The sequence below is a fragment of the Mytilus californianus genome, unplaced genomic scaffold (assembly GCF_021869535.1).
Source record: "Mytilus californianus isolate M0D057914Y unplaced genomic scaffold, xbMytCali1.0.p SCAF_13, whole genome shotgun sequence".
Lineage (NCBI taxonomy): Eukaryota > Metazoa > Mollusca > Bivalvia > Mytilida > Mytilidae > Mytilus > Mytilus californianus.
In genome coordinates this window covers 232,372-249,936 of record NW_026262615.1, presented here as the reverse complement: position 1 = coordinate 249,936, position 17,565 = coordinate 232,372, and the positions used below count along the sequence as shown (strand labels likewise).

The 17,565-nt window shown below is 34.0% G+C and overlaps 1 protein-coding gene across 11 annotated transcripts in view; it reads left to right on the top strand.

Moving 5' to 3' along the window:
• Nucleotides 1–17,565, top strand: part of LOC127722974 (uncharacterized) — a 436,121-nt gene that overhangs the window by 356,373 nt on the left and 62,183 nt on the right. For 2 of the 11 annotated variants that reach the window (XM_052229372.1, XM_052229371.1), the window contains exon 1: nucleotides 15,539–15,811. The exons of the other annotated variants lie outside the window; for them this stretch is intronic. In XM_052229372.1, the coding sequence (XP_052085332.1) occupies nucleotides 15,631–15,811 (181 nt within the window). In that variant the 5' untranslated portion in view covers nucleotides 15,539–15,630. Of the gene's footprint in view, nucleotides 1–15,538; nucleotides 15,812–17,565 lie in introns of those variants that run through there. 11 annotated transcript variants of the gene reach the window in all.

Sequence of the window (17,565 nt, the reverse complement as noted above, 5' to 3'; positions counted from 1 at the left end):
CTATTGTAATGGCTGCCGTCATGATAAGGCAAAATGGCCGCTATGCAAATTAGCAAATTACCCCAAATTTTGCCATATGGCGGCTTGTGTCCGATCACATTTCTTGCCTAGCTACGCCAGAGGCGGATTAAGGGGGGGGGGAATTTGTATGATTATATAGGGAATCACTGAAGTATGTATAGATCGGGCTCCTTCTTAGGTTGGGTATCGGGTCCATTCGCGCCCAATACACGTTCGCACTCCACACGTTCGCCCCCTAGGTCCGTTCGCACCCTACACGTTGACGTTTATATCAAAATATTTTTATTTTCATAAATAAAAATTCGGGAATTTTTAAATGAAATATTGTTTTAAATTGATTTGATGATTAATTATTAAATGTTAATTATGTATGATTACTGCTAATTGGTATTTATACACAGCCTAATTTGGTGTTATTGTTGAGTGTTTAAAAATCATGATTGTTGTCATGGTTGTTTTAACGGTGTGATCACGGTTCTCCAACATTTGATAGTTAGACTAAATCAACATAGGGGATTAGGGGGTCCTCTTATATTCAACCAAAACTATATGGTAACCCAATTATTTAAAAAAAAAAAATAGATTTTCAATGTCTTCACATATATCTATTAACAATATCCCATTTACATTATTTTAGTTAAGAACTGATATAGGTGAAGAACAGGTGCTTATCCAGATGCCAGTCCTTATGAGGACCCCTTAATCCCTAATGTTGTTTTAGTCTAATTATCAAATGTTGGAGAAACGTGACTTAACCGTTTTAACTTGCTTTAAATGTAAATGGTATGAGTAAAACTTTGAAGATTTTAAATAAAAAACATGAAAGATAATTGTTTTTAACAGCTTGGCTCCTTTGATCTGATGTGTTTCAGAATCTCACTTTATTCATAAACAATGAAAAAATATTTATAGCAATACACTATCCAAAACATGATTACGAATTATTCAACACATAAAAAAAAACGTTGTCAGAATCCCAATTCCTTTTGAAACAATTAAAAAGAAATATTTATAGCAATACACTAACCAAAACATGATTAAGATTTTATCAACACCTAAAAAAAACGTTGTCAGAATCTCACTTTATTTAGAAACAATGAAAAAAGATATATTTATAGCAATACACTTACCAAAACTCGTTTACAAATCATTAAACACAAAACAAATAAAAATTGGGCACGAACGTGTAGGGTGCGAACGGACTTTGGGTGCGAACGTGTAGGGTGCGAACGGACTTTGGGTGCAAACGTGTAGGGTACGAACGGACTTTGGGTGCGAACGGACTTTGGGTGCGAACGTGTAGGGTGCGAAAGTGAAAGGGTGCGAACGTGTATGGGGGCGAACGTGATTGGGCGCGAACAGACCCGGATTCCTTAGGTAGTCAGTGGGCTCCTTCTTAGGTAGTCAGTGGACCCCACCCCTGTATGAAAACTTCTGGATCCGCCACTGTACACCACTGAAAGGGGTCCTGATTTCCACTTCCCTTACAAACTCCTACTTTCCTTATCAACTCTAAGACGACTGAAATCACCCATAGAAACTTTTGTCAAATTTAACGAGCGAAGCGAGCCAAAAAAATTTTGAACATGTTGATTTTTTTTGGTGTCAGAATATTTATTTCCAAAATCAGCCAGCAATGCATCCCCATCCCCAGTTGGGAAACCGTTGATGTTAAGGTCTTGTTGGTATTTTTGACAATATCGGACAATCATTGTGATATTTTATGACAAGATTATCTCCCCTTTTCTTAAATATTATTGAAAACCCTTAATTTCCTACTTAATTAAAGTTAATTGACTTAACTAGTTCTATAAAATAAACGGGCTTCATAATGTAATTTGGGAAAGGGAAAAACCAGACGTGGAAGTTTAACAGTTTCAAATATTTAGCCAAAGTTTTGTATTCTAACAAGCCAAAATTGTAAGTCGTAACGCATCAGCCAAATTGCATATAGTCGAAGACTAAAGCTGGCTAGGAGGCAAACAGTCCTAATTAATAGGAACCTACCTTGTGAGTGAGTATGTTACAGACAGTGGCTCTTGTATAAAAAGCAATGATTTAAAGAATGAATGGCCTTATATACTAATTAAACTCTAATTATAGAAACTATTTCATATATAATCTAAATTTATAAATCCAATAAGAAATATCAACACATAAGTTAAACCAATGAATTTTACTATTAAAAAACTTGTTATGCCTCGATTTAGAAAAATGCACCGAGAAAGATCTCCGAACGCACCCAATTGTAAAATCTAGAGAAGTAATTTCAGAACTCTAAATAAAAAGCATGGCTAATTTCAAGGAAAATTTAACAGTTTGGGATATAAAAGTTACTTAATGACAAATTTATAAGGAAAAATCAATGTATAAAGTTTAAAGAAAGTTTCCCAAGCGTAAATACTATAATTTTAAATGAACCAGGTTGCAAGTCCAATGACATTGCAGAATTACGTTCAAAAACAAGGCTCAACGGCCACAATTGTAAGAATGTATGTCCTGTATCTTCCTTCTTTAATAGGAGCACCACCATGGGTAATTATTGTGGAAAGGAGGACTTTAAACACACTACATCAGTTCAGATTTAATGTGAGCATTATGAAACTTATATCAAATGTTTATATTATTAATGTCTTGGCTGAGTTCTAAAATTAGTGTCAATCAATTATATTTAAAAGAGTTATGTCCCTTGGAAACATTAAATCTATGGGAAATTGCATTATCAGTCAGGGGCATTACTTAAACAAGTAGCTTTTAAAATTACCTATACAAGTAATGTTGAAAACGAGGCTATTTTAAATATTACTTATATAAGTAACTTTTCTAAATATTATTTGTATAGGTGTCCAATTATACAGATTTTACTAGCTTTAACAAATTTTCACAGTCATCTGGTTATTTTTCCCATGAAATATAAAATCTAATCCTTCTGAAACACTAATTGCCTTTCTGACGCGCACTTATCTTTCATATCGATGCTTCTGGGTCAAAGATTGGTCTCTTGGGTCTATTAAAATATCATTTTCCTTGAAAATCTTGAAGGTAGACAGATATAAATAGATAGAAACTTGTGAATTAATTATATATATAATTAAGACTTGAAGTTATTTATAATGTGCAACCCAAAACGATTACATATGTTCCTTAAATAAGTGTTATTACTAATTCTTTCAAAGATGTGTAAAATAACTTATTCAAGTAATATTTTTGTCATTATTTTTAAAGTAACCCTTTATCTCTATACTCTTCTCAAATCTAATAAATTCGTAAGTGTATGATATAAAATGATGTAAAAATTCATGAAAACTACATTAAGTCCATGCTTCTATTGAAATTTAAAATAACTCTATTGAGTAATTTTATAATTTTTAAAAACAAAAATTACCTATATAAGTAACTAAAAAAATTACTTGTTTAAGTAACGCCCCTGACTGATTATTAGTCCTCTCATGTGTACTTGCCAGAATTTTATGGAACTTACATCAAAGGTTTATATCAGCAATGTCTTTGACACCTTGAAAATAAGTGCTGATCAAATAATTTCAACGAGTTATGCCCCTAGGAAAAAAATGATTATAACTGAAATCGCATTGCATTTGCTCTGAAGCTATCATTTCTCTAAGATATTTATAAATTGTTTTAAAGAACAAAAAAAAGTCCTTTTTTAGCTCACCTGGCCAAAAGTGTCAGGTGAACTTTTCTCATCACTTGGCGTTTGTCGTCTGTCGTCGTAGGCAGTCGTCTTAGTCAGTCGTCGTCTCTTAACTTTTACAAAAATCTTCTCTGAAACTACTGGGCCAAATTTAACCAAACTTGGCCACAATCATCATTAAGGTATCTAGTTTTAAAAATGTGTGCAATGATCCAACCCGCCAACCAAGATGGCTGACATGGCTAAAAATAGAACATGAAAATGCAAGTTTTGTCTATTATTTTGAAAACTGTTATAGATAAACTAAATCTGACAGGGGCAGAAATGTTCAAAATGTTGAGCTCTTCCTATTGTCTGTTCACATCAAAACTGTCATACCATTTCTTATAGAAGTTATTGCCCTTTGATGACAAATTATTACCAATTTTTTGCGTTTTGCCTTATATCTAGAAAATTATAAGAATTAGATAGAAACTTAAACTAGGCAAAAATGATCAGAACGACAAGATCTACAATTTATACAATATGGTGGAAATCATTCGATGACTCCTCATTGGAGTTATAGCCCTTTAATGGCGATTTTTACCATTTTTAGCTCACCTGGCCCAAAAGGGCCAAATGCGCTTTTCTCATCACTTGGCGTCTATCGTCTGTTTTCGTCTGTTAACTTTTACAAAAAATCTTCTCCTCTGAAACTACTGGGCCAAATAAAACCAAACTTGGCATAAATCTTCCTTCGGGTATCTTGTTTAAAAGATGTATGCAATGACCCCGCCCATCAACCAAGATGGCTGTCATGGCTAAAAATAGAACATGGGGGTAAAATGCAGTTTTTATACGCCCATTTACATGACGTATTATGGTATACCGTTGTCTGTCCGTCTGTCTGTCGACAACATGTTGGACATTAACTCAAAAACGCTTCAACCAACTTGCATAACACTTTGGTGAATTGTTCATAACTATTGGCGTGAGCTCCCTTTGGTTTTTTATAAATTTTAGATTTTACGTTTCTGAGGTAAGGGGGTTTTATTTATTAAAAAAAGGGGGATTTTCCAGTTTTCGGACAATAACTTAAGAATGCTTTCACCAATTTGCAAGAAACTTTGGTCAGTTGTTTATATCTATTGACATGAGCTCCCTTTTGATTTTTATAAATTTTAGATTTTACGTTTCCGAGTTATGGAGTTTTATTCATTGAAAAAAGGGGGATTTTCCAGTTTTCGAACAATAACTCAAAAATGCGTTCAGCAGTTCTCATGAAACTTTGGAGAAATGTTTATATCTATAGATGTAAGCTCCCTTTCAATTTTTATAAATTTTAGATTTTACACTTCAGAGTAAGTTATGGGATTTTATTCAGGGGGGGGGTGGGGGGTGGGGGGGGGGGGGGGGGGGGTGGGGGGTGGGTTGGGGTGGGGGGTGGTGGTGTGTGGTGGGTGTGGGGGGGGGTTGGGTGTGTTGGGGGTGTGGTTGGGGTTGTGTTGGTGTTTTGGTGGTGTTGTTTTGGTTTTATAGGGGGTGGGGTGTGAGGTTTGGTTGTTGGATGATTTGTTGGGTTGGTTGTTGTTTGGTTTATGATTGTTGAAGTGAGGAAAATTTGAGGGTTTAATGATTATTAAAAGGGGGGGAGAAGAGGTTGTGGTTTGGTTGGTTTGGGATGGGGGGGGGGGGTGGTGAGGGTTGTGGTGTTTTGTGTGTGTTATGATTTAGGGATGATTTGGTTGAGATTATTGTGGAGTTATTATTATTTGTGACATTGGGTTGAAGACTATATGTTGCCCTCTAGATATCTTAATTATTTGTGTTATTGGGTTGCTGTCTCAGTGACATATATAGACACCTGTCTATTGTTGAAGACAATATGTTGCACTCTAGATATCTTAATTATTTGTGTCATTTGGTTGCTGTCTCATTGACATATTGGATAGACACCTGTCTATTGTTGAAGACTATACGTTGCCCTCTAGATGTCTTAATTATTTATGTTATTGGGTTGCTGTCTCACTGACATATTGTATTGACATCTGTCTATCATGTCTGTTGTTGAAGACTATATGTTTCCCTCTAGATGTCTTAATTATTTGTATCATTGGGTTGCTGGCCTATTGACACATTGTATAGACAGCTGTTTATTGTTGAAGACTATATGTTGCCCTCTAGATGTCTTAATTTTTTGTGTCATTGGGTTGATGTCTCATTGACATACATTGTATTGTATAGACATGATAGACACCTGTCTGTTGTTGAATACTATATGTTGCCCTCTAGATGTCTTAATTGTTTATGTTATTGGGTTGCTGTCTTACTGACATATTGTATAGACACCTGTCTATTGTTGAATACTACATGTACATGTTGCCCTCTAGATGTCTTAATTATTTTTATCATTGGGTTGCTGTCTCACTGACATATTGTATAGACACCTGTCTATTGTTGAATACTATATGTTGCCCTCTAGATGTCTTAATTATTTATGTTATTGGGTTGCTGTTTCACTGACATATTGTATAGACACCTGTCTATTGTTGAAGACTATATGTTGCCCTCTAGATGTCTTAATTATTTGTGTCATTGGGTTGCTGTCTCACTGATATATTGTATAGACAGCTGTCTATTGTTGAATAAAATTGAGAATTGAAATGGGGATATGTCAAAGAGACAACAACCCGACCAAAGAGCAGACAACAGCCGAAGGTCACCAATGGGTCTTCAATGCAGCGAGAATATCCCACACCCGGAGGTGGTCCTCAGCTGGACCCTAAATAAAATTGTGTGCTAGTTCAGTGAAAAACGGACGTCACACTAAACTCCAAAACAAATAAATGAACTAAAATTAAAAAAACATACTAGACAAACAAAATGAACAAAGGCCAGAGGCTCCTGACTTGGGACAGGCGCAAAAATGCGGCGGGGTTAAACATGTTTTGTGAGATTTCAACCCTCCCCCTATACCTCTAGTCAATGTATGATAAAGAAACACATAGCAATACGCACAGTAAAACCCAGTTTAAAAGAAGTCCGAGTCCGATGTCAGCATAGGTAGCAAAAGAAACTATGATACATAAATGAACAAAGGACTACTAGCAGTTACTACCATGCCAGCTCCAGACCTCAATTAAAATATTGAAAGATTATGTCTTCATCATATGAAAATCAAGTACAATCCCTACCGTTAGGGGTTTAATATCATACCATCATAAAATGTATGAGAAGAACATAACCCGTATCATGCCAACATTTGGTTTAGAATAAATGTGTTTATTTCCGATACAAAGACCCTATGAGTGAATCAATATTAATACCAAAATATGCAATCCTTAATGACTTGACAACAGTATCGTAACTATATCCTTTCCGAATAAGTCTGTTTAAAGGTTTGGTTAGCTTTTGAGGTGAATGCCGATATTTTTGTGCTTTGTAAAGAATATTACCATAAAATATTGGATGTGAAATACCTGAACGTATAAGATGTCTGCATGTTGATTTATATTTACGAATGATGTCCTTGTACCGATGATAAAATTTAGTAAATGTTTTGACTAGTTTGTGATATCGAAAACCCTGGTGTAATAATTTTTCAGTAATACAGAGATTTCTTTCGTTGAAATCAAATACGTTACATTCAAGAGCGAATCGAACAAGATGAGATATATAAACACCATAGGGAACGTCACCATCTAAAAATCGATAATTAACAATAGGAAATGAAAAATCATATCTTTTTTCATAAATTTTGGTATTAAGTTTCACGTTAAAAATAAAGATATCAAGATCCAGGAAAGGGCAGTGGTCATTGTTAGTATTAGCTTTATTTAAAGTCAGTTCGGCAGGATAAATCTCTTTAGTGTACATACTGAAATCGTCATTATTGAGATGTGGTCATTGTTAGTATTAGCTTTATTTAAAGTCAGTTCGGCAGGATAAATCATACTGAAATCGTCATTATTGAGATGTGTGTGAAGTTAGCAGCCGGTTCGTTATTCGATATTCGATATTCAATATCCAACCGGCTGCTAGCAGTCGGTTGGATATTTAAAATTTAGTTGAAAATCATAAAAAAATTAAATACTTGATAACATTAAAAGCACGAATTTCATAGTTAAGAGGACTGATAAGATACGTAGGAAATCGTTTAATGACCTCTTCAAGCTGTCGTAAATTCTCGTTGTCGTCGAATATAAACCCTTTTCTAAGTTGCATATTTGTCTTTATGTAATATAGAATATAAACCCTTTTCTAAGTTGCATATTTGTCTTTATGTAATATAGAATATAAACCCTTTTCTAAGTTGCATATTTGTCTTTATAATATGTAATATAGATTTTTATCAATAAAAGAACTTCAAATATGTTCTTTTATATATTATATTTCTTAACACAAAAGGAAAAACCTATAACTCTAGAAACATTTAGAAATATAAATAGAAATATTTATGGAAATCCCAAAAAAGAAATATATATAGTGAAAACCTACCTGAGACCGCTTAAATGAGGGTGAGACCACCCTGGTCTTTCAATGTCCATAAAATTCAACTTAATCATAGACTCTGTATATGTTAAGGTTGTATTAGAAGGATTTTCAGAATAATGTCATCTTCGATATCTACGGAGGGCTTAGATTGTCACTTTTCAGCTAAAAATTGTCAAAATTTTAGGACAAAGGGCACAGGGCAGTGGTGAGAGCCCCCTGATCTCTCAATCTTTCTAATATTATGCAGACATTTAGTTAATAGGTAGATACAAACGTGACTAAAAGGAATTTGGGTACACTTCCTGTCTTCCATGTTTAAGGAGCGCCCAAAGTGCCAGTTGGATATTCAAAATATATAGTGAAAACCTACCTGAGACCGCTTAAATGAGGGTGAGACCCCCCTGATCATTCAATGTCCATAAAATTCAACTTAATCATAGACTCTGTATATGTAAAGGTTGTATTAAAAGGATTTTCCAGAATAATGTCATCTTCGATATCTACGGAGGGCTTAGATTGTCACTTTTCAGCTAAAAATTGTCTGCTTAATATTAGGCAGATTGAGAGATAAGGGGGCTCTCACCATTGCCCTGTACTCTTTGTCCTGAAATTTTGACAATTTTTAGCTGAAAAGTGACAATCTAAGCCCTCCGTAGATATCGAAGATGACATTTTTCTGAGAAATCCATTTGCTACAATCTTTATTTATACAGAGTCTATATATTCGTCGAATTTTATGGACATTGAAAGAACAGGGGGTCTCACCGTCATTTAAGCGGTCTCAGGTAAGTTTTCACTATATATTTTGAATATCCAACTGGCACTTTTGGCCCTCTGTAAACATAGAAGACAGGAAGTGTACCCAAATTCCTTTTAGTCACGTGTGTATCTACCTATTAGCTAACTGTCTGCTTAATATTAGGCAGCTTGAGAGATCAGGGGGCTCTAACCATTGCCCTGTGCCCTTTGTCCTGAAATTTTGACAATTTTTAGCTGGAAAGTGACAATCTAAGCCCTCCGTAGATATCGAAGATGACATTATTCTGGAAAATCCTTTTGATACAATCTTTATTTATACAGAGTCTATGAATTCGTAGAATTTTATGGACATTGAAAGAACATGGGGGCCTCACCGTCATTTAAGCGGTCTCAGGTAGGTTTTCGCTATATATTTTGAATATCCAACTGGCATTTTGGGCCCTCCGTAAATATAGAAGACAGGAAGTGTACCCAAATTCCGTTTAGTCACGTTTGTATCTACCTATTAACTAACTGTCTGCTTAATATTAGGCAGATTGAGAGATCAGGGGGCTCTCACCATTGCCCTGTGCCCTTTGTCCTAAAATTTTGACAATTTTTAGCTGAAAAGTGACAATCTAAGCCCTCCGTAGATATTGAAGATGACATTTTTCTGAGAAATCCTTTTGCTACAAATTTTATTTATTTAGAGTCTATAAATTCGTCGAGTTTTATGGACATTGAAAGAACAGGAGGGTCTCACTGTCATTTAAGCGGTCTAAGGTAGGTTTTCGCTATATATTTTGAATATCCAACTGGCACTTTGGGCCCTCCGTAATCATAGAAGACAAGAAGTGTACCCAAATTCCTTTGAGTCACGTTTGTATCTAACTATTAGCTAACTGTCTGTTTAATATTAGGCACATTTAGAGATCAGGGGGCTCTCATCATGATCATTGCCCTGTGCCCTTTGTCCTAAAATTTTGACAATTTTTAGCTGAAAAGTGACAATCTAAGCCCTCCGTAGATATCGAAGATGACATTATTCTGGAAAATCCTTTTGATATAATCTTTATTTATACAGAGTTCATGAATTTGTCGAATTTTATGGTCATTGAAAGAACAGGAGGGTCTCACCGTCATTTAAGCGGTCTCAGGTAGGTTTTCGCTATATATTTTGAATATCCAACTGGCACTTTGAGCCCTCCGTAAACATAGAAGACAGGAAGTGTACCCAAAGTCCTTTTAGTCACGTTTGTATCTACCTATTAACTAACTGTTTGCTTAATATTAGGCAGATTGAGAGATCAGGGGGCTCTCACCATTGCCCTGTGGCCTTTGTCCTGAAATTGTGACAATTTTTAGCTGAAAAGTGACAATCTAAGCCCTCCGTAGATATCGAAGATGACATTATTCTGGGAAATCCTTTTGATACAATCTTTATTTATACAGAGTCTATGAATTTTATGGACATTGAAAGAACAGGGGGGTCTCACCGTCATTTAAGCGGTCTCAGGTAGGTTTTCACTATGTATTTCTTTTTTTTGGGCTTTCCATATATATTTCTATTTATATTTCTAAATTTTTTCTAGAGTGGTCGGTTTTTATACGACCGTAAAAATTTTTGGTCGTATAATGGTATGACGTTGGCGTCGTCGTCGTCGTCGTCGTCGTCGTCCGGCGTCGTCCGAAGACACATTGGTTTTCACACTCTCATTTTAGTTTAAGTGAATGGATCTCCATGAAATTTTACCATGAGGTTCAATACCACGAAAGAAAGGTTGGGATTGATTTTGGGGGTTATGGTACCAACAGTTAAGGAATTAGGGGCCAAAAAGGGGCCAAAAATAAGCATTTTTGTAACTTCCAGACAACAACTTGTGTGTAAGTGTATGGATCTCTCTGACATTGTACCACAAGGTTCCATATCACAAAGGGAAGGCTGTAATTGATTTTGGAGGTAATTGCCTCAAACTTTTAGGAATTAGGGGCCAAAAAAGGGGCCAAAAACAAGCATTTTTCTAGTTTCATGACAATAACTTGTGTGTAAGTGTTTGGATATTTCTGAAATTGTACTACAAGGTTCCATATCACAAATGGAAAGCTGGAATTGAGTTTGGGGGTAATTGCCCGAAACATTTAGGAATTGGGGGCCAAAAAGGGGCCAAAAATAAGCATTTTTCTAGTTTCCAGACAATAACTTGTGTTCAAGTGTATGGATCTCTCTGAAATTGTACTGCAAGGTACCATACCACAAAGGGAAGGCTGGGATTGAGTTTGGGGGTGATGAATAATAAGGGGGTTCAAAAAATTGGGGGGGGGGGATTTTTTTTTTTTCTTTTTTTTTCCTTTTTGTTTTCTTTTAAAATTTTCCATTTTAAGCTGGTTATTTCTGATTAATATTTAAAAGCAAATAATAATGATATGGTAGGAGATACACACCAAACAGGATGTGTAAATTATTATATAATAAGTATTGTGCAATAGCAAGAAATTTTCAATTGTACAGTATTGCACAATAGCAAGAAATCTTCAATTTCCACAGTATTGCGCAATAACAAGAAATCTTCAATTGCACAGTATTGCGCAATAGCAAGAAATATCCAATAGCACAATATTGTGCAATAGCAAGAAATTGTCAATTGTACAGTATTGCGCTATAGCGAGAAATATTCAATTGCACAGTATTGTGCAAAAGAAGATACTTAGTATAAATTGCTTATTTCTTGATCAATTTCAATGGGGTTTTATTCTTGAATTCTTGGGGTTCTTTAATATGCTGAATCTAATCGTGTATTAAGTTTTTGGATTTTGGGCCCCGTTTTTAAATTGGTCCACATTGAGGGTCCAAAGGGTCCAAAATTTAACTTTGTTTGATTTCATCAAAAATTGAATTATTGGGGTTCTTTGATATGCCAAATCTAACCGTGTATTTAGATTCTTAATTTTTGGTTCCGTTTTCAAATTGGTCTACATTAAGGTCCAAAGGGTCCAAAATTAAACTTAGTTTGATTTTAACAAAAATTGAATTTTTAGGGTTCTTTGATATGCTGAATCTAAACATGTATTTAGATTTTTGATTATGGGCCCAGTTTTCAAGTTGGTCCAAATCGGGGTCCAAAATTAAACTTTGTTTGATTTCAACAAAAATTGAATATATGGGGTTCTTTGATATGCTGAATCTAACCATGTATTTAGATTTTTGATTGTTGGGTCAACTTTGTCCACATTGAGGTCAAAAGGGTACAAAATTAAAGTTTGTTTGATTTCATCAAAAATTGAATTCTTGGGGTTCTTTGATATGCTGAATCTGACCATGTATTTAGATTTTGGATATTGGACCATAATAGGTGAATGTCCAATTTAAAATTTTTAAGTTCTTAGACCACATTCATTCTGTGTCAGAAACCTATGCTGTGTCAAATATTTAATCACAATCCAAATTCAGAGCTGTATCAAGCTTGAATGTTGTGTCCATACTTGCCCCAACTGTTCAGCGTTCGACCTCTGCGGTCGTATCAAGCTGCGCCCTGCGGAGCATTTTATTGTTTTTGTTTTAAGAAATAGTAGATTTAAGGTTCATCATAACAAATGGACAAATATGGCCGTATTTTCACCTCAAAAACTACTCTGTGTACAGACTTACCTGTGCAGTTTGGAAAGTTTTAAGGCCTGGCATCCACTAGATATATAAAAGTTGAATCTATTTTGCATATCAGAAAGATAAAATCTTTTTTTGAATATGATGGGCATTTTTTTTCCTTCCTGCAGAAGGTGTAAAAATAAACAAACACCTGAATTGCATTTGATACTGTCCACTCAGGTACTACCTTTAACTCACCTATAGATGTGTAGATATCTATTGTCCATGCCAATCAAGGACAATCAATACAATACAAATCATGCAGTTGTTACCTGAGATGGAGCATCTCAAAGTTATATCCCAACTTAGTTTATTTTTACACCTTCAGCAGGAACGGAAAAAAATGCCCATCATAATCCAAAAAAGATTTTATATTTCTGATATGCAAAATAAATTTAACTTTTATACATCTAGTGGATGCCAGGCCTTAAAACTTTCCAAACTGCACAGGTAAGCCGTACACAGAGTAGTTTTTGAGGTGAAAATACGGCCATATTTGTCCATTTGTTGTGATGAACCTTAAAATTACAGTTTTGATGTCGTTTTATTGATAAAAATCTATATTACATAAAGACAAATATGCAAATTACATATAAGCATTGATAAGGGTTTATATTTGAGGACAACGAGAGTTTAAGACAACTTGAAGGGGTCATAAAACGATTTCCTACATATCTTTTCACTCCTTTCAACTATAAAAATCATGCTTTTAATGTTATCAAATATTATATTTTTTATGATTTTCAACTAAATTTGAATATCGAACCGACTGCTAGCAGCCGGTTGGATATTGAATATCGAATATCGAATAACGAACCGGCTGCTAACTTCACATCCATATTATTGAGAGCCAATATATCATCTTAATATCTAAAAGTGTTATTTAATTTTTGAATCAGATGTTGTTTAGATAGGGCAGATTCCATAAAGAAAAGAAAATTTCTGTCAAAAAGAACAAATTAATAAAAATAATACTAACTGTTATTTGAATGATAATATGTGAATGTTTTATTGAATAGTAATGTTAAATAAAGCAAGAAAACCAATTATTGGATATGATTGTTTCCATTAAAAGTAGAAATGATCAAAACAAGTTGAAAAAAGTGAAATGTTTGACGGAAATTACTTCCCATTTTTTGACACAAGGTGTATGTGTTACAATGCTTTAAATTGACACTGGTATAATGGTTTTTATTAGTGTAGTCTGATTATTCAAACATCCCTGTTTCCAAATCTTTTGCTTTTCTTTTGTTAAAAACATCTGTTATATATATTTTTTTTCAATTTCAAATACCTTGCTTATTAGATGCTCGTCTGTCAATAAATGTTATGATAGCAACATGTTCATAAAATCTTGCCACATGATTGTAGGTACTTATATAAGCCTGTTAAAATTGTATTTCATAATGTACATTAAACAAACACATTTTGGATCTTTCAATTTACTTTATTCAATCAATAGTTTTATCAAATCTGTTGCTAACATCAGTTCTGTCAAACTTTGCATCTTATGTTAGCAACATTTGGATGTGCTACAAATAAAGAGTTATCTGTCCTGGGTTGAAATCTTGTAAATGTCAGGCGGCGTTATTTTGCAGGAGTTCTAAATATGACTTTCAACTAGGACAAGATCTCCAAAGTTAAGCACAATCTTATGTTAGCAACAAGTCCGTCAATATCTTATGTTAGCAACACTATTTAGTCTGTCAAATCTTATGTTAGCAACAATAATATCCGTCAAATCTTATGTTAGCAACAATAATATCCGTCAAATCTTATGTTAGCAACAAAAAAGTCTGTCAAATATTATGTTAGCAACAAAAAAGTCTGTCAAATATTATGTTAGCAACAAAAAAGTCCGTCAAATCTTATGTTAGCAAAAACTTCATTTCTGTCAAATCTTATGTTAGCAGCATTGTTCATGTCTGTCAAATCTTATGTTAGCAACTCCAAGATAATCCTTTTTTTTAAAGTTATTACAATTCCTTTTTTATTGGTGCAGATGTTAAGGAATAGTGCATTCCAATTTGCCTTTCATATTTAAGCAAGATATACATCCAAACCTTGAAAATACTGAAGATATCAGGATTGTTTGTGTTGCTAACATAAGAATTTTCCGTCAAAACATGCAAAATGTCTGTCAATTTTGTTATGATAGCAACATTTTTTTAAGGTGTCCTTTATTTAAAAAATATAATGTGAATAGATCTATTTTTTGTCAAAAAGTGTTTACTTATATAAGTATAACATGTATTCCAAAACAGAACCTTATTGGTGTTGATTTTGTTAAACATAATTTTGGGAATTTTTTAACTTTCTTATTTGGAATCTGCCATAGGTCTTTGCTGATTTTAGTCATAAATTGTACTAGTAACTCATAACAATACAGAAAAAGGTCCGCAATAAGAGGTGCACAGTTAGTCCCCATTAGAAGACTATATGTTGCCCTCTAGATGTCTTAATTATTTGTGTCATTGGGTTGCTGTCTCACTGACATATTGTATAGACACATGTCTATTGTTGAAGACTATATTTTGCCCTCTAGACATCTGAATTATTTGTGTCATTTAGTTGCTGTCTCACTGACATATTGTATAGACACCTGTCTATTGTTGTAGACTATATGTTGCCCTCTAGATGTCTTGATTATTTGTGTCATTGGGTTGCTGTTGTCTCACTGACATATTGTATAGACACATGTCTATTGTTGTAGACTATATGTTGCCCTCTAGATGTCTTAATTATTTGTGTCACTGGGTTGCTGTTTCACTGACATATTGTATAGACACCTGTCTATTGTTGAAGACTGTTTGTTGCCCTCTAGATGTCTTAATTATATGTGTCATTGGGTTGCTGTTTCATTGACATATACCCACATCTCCTTTTATTCATAAAAGATTCTTAGTCAACATGGTCAATGAAGTCATCATAAAAGTCGTAAACTTTTAAATTAATTTATCTGATATCATGGTAATCTTGCCTTTTTCATGTTTTTATTTGAATATAGAAAACATGGATATCCTAACCCAAACATACAGAGTCATATGTGCAGTTTGTCCATTCAGTATGCAAGAGAGACAACATTGAGGGGTCTCTGTTGAGAATGACAGAATCTGGTGAAGATGTGGTCCAGTCAATAGATGCCAAGGCAGACACTGTAGACAGTTCTCAGTTGAGAATGACAGAATCTTGTAAAGATGTGGTCCAGTCAGGAGATGAGGCAGACAAAGATCCATCTCAAAATAGTCTGACAGATTTACAGTCAATATCTAGTTCTATGACAGGTATTTATTCATGTTATTTTTTCTTTACGAATACAAACAGATTTAGTTAAAGTCAATACAACAATTTAAAATTTCCGCCTGAGGACATCTAAAAAATCTTTAAAATCCTCCCCTCTAAAATATCAATTACATTTTACACCAACAATTGGCAGTGTGTTCCTTAGAATATGTTTGTAAAATATATCTAAGTTCCTCAACAACCCAACAACATGAAAGATATAGAAACATCAGGATAAAATAAATATCTTGAAAATTATCAATAAACTTGATAGAAAGAGAATAAAAATGACTCAAAACGTCAAGATCATCTTGCATTTAATCATAACAGTTTATCCAGTTTATACTTGGCATCAGTCAACTGTCATCTATGACATAATTCCTTAGCTTTAAAATAAATCTTGTCCTCTGACACTACTGAGCCAATTGGAACCAAAGTTGGTCATTAAGTTGCCAAACATCCTTGTATCCAATTATGCCACCTGCTACTCAACATGGCAGCCTCGAAAAAGAACATAGGTTTGAAATGCAAGTATTGTAAAATATGTGTATATGTGTGGTTGAAACTATAATAGAGAGAAATTTTACCGAGCAAAAATGATCTGCTAACTTAGATCTACAAATAAGTCAACATTGCTACAAATGCGAGTTACTGCCCTTGAATTACCCTTTCTGAGTTTCCCAACGGTGCAAGACCCTCTTGGCCATTGGGTAGCCAAGGTTGTTAAACAACCCCTAGTTAAGTACTCTCTGAGTTTCTGGTGGACTACAATGTTTATGGATACTGTTACAGACAGAAACTGTAAACAGCAAAACTTATCATCAAAGTAAGATCTACAAATAATTAAACATTAAGTGAATTCTTATAGGAGTTATTTGCCTTGAATGACGAAAGTCACGGAAAGCAAGACATACAGTCAGGGGTACTACTTGTACAAGTAATCTTTATTTACTTGAAGAAGTAAATAAAATGTACTTATACAAGTTAATTATATTGTTTGAATAATCTCCCCTTAATTTTCTAAAAAAATTACTTGTATAAGTAAATTTTTTTTACAATCCCACAAAAATTCTCAAGTTTTGAGATGTAAAATCATGCCTGTAGCAATTTTTCTCAGGTTAGCTCATAATTTTTTTTATAATAGTTCAATGTTTCATCTCAATAATTCAACAAAGAAACTGATTGAGCAAAGATCTTAACTATTTGCGCAAAGCCTTCAAAAATTGCTCCTTGGGGGCTTGTAAATGAGCAGTGTTCTAAAGATAACAGACAAATGAGATTTTCATTGTCCATGAAATGACACTTAAATGAATAGTAAAGATATCTGCAAAGGACAGACAATTCAAAATTCTGTTAGAGCAAAGAAGTTCTAAAAATTCAAGAAAAGAAGATAGGATGACTTTTTTACTTGTATAAGTAAAAAAATCTGAATGTCTAAGGGACATAACTAGGCCAAAAAATAATTTACTTATACAAGTAAATAAAATACACTTGTATAAGTATCCTACAAATTCACTTATATAAGTATATTATAATTACTTCTTCAAGATTAGCAGTGACGGCGTCAATAATTGTTAAGTTTTCTGCTTAAGTTCGTTTGATAGGAACTACTTGTGATAGATCATTGATATTTTGTATGAAGATGCATTACTATCAGTACATACCACATTTGTACCAGTTTGACAACAATTTTGAAGCCCTGTCCCCCTAAGCCATGGTCCAGAGATTTGAATTAATTAGCAAATTTAAATGTTGA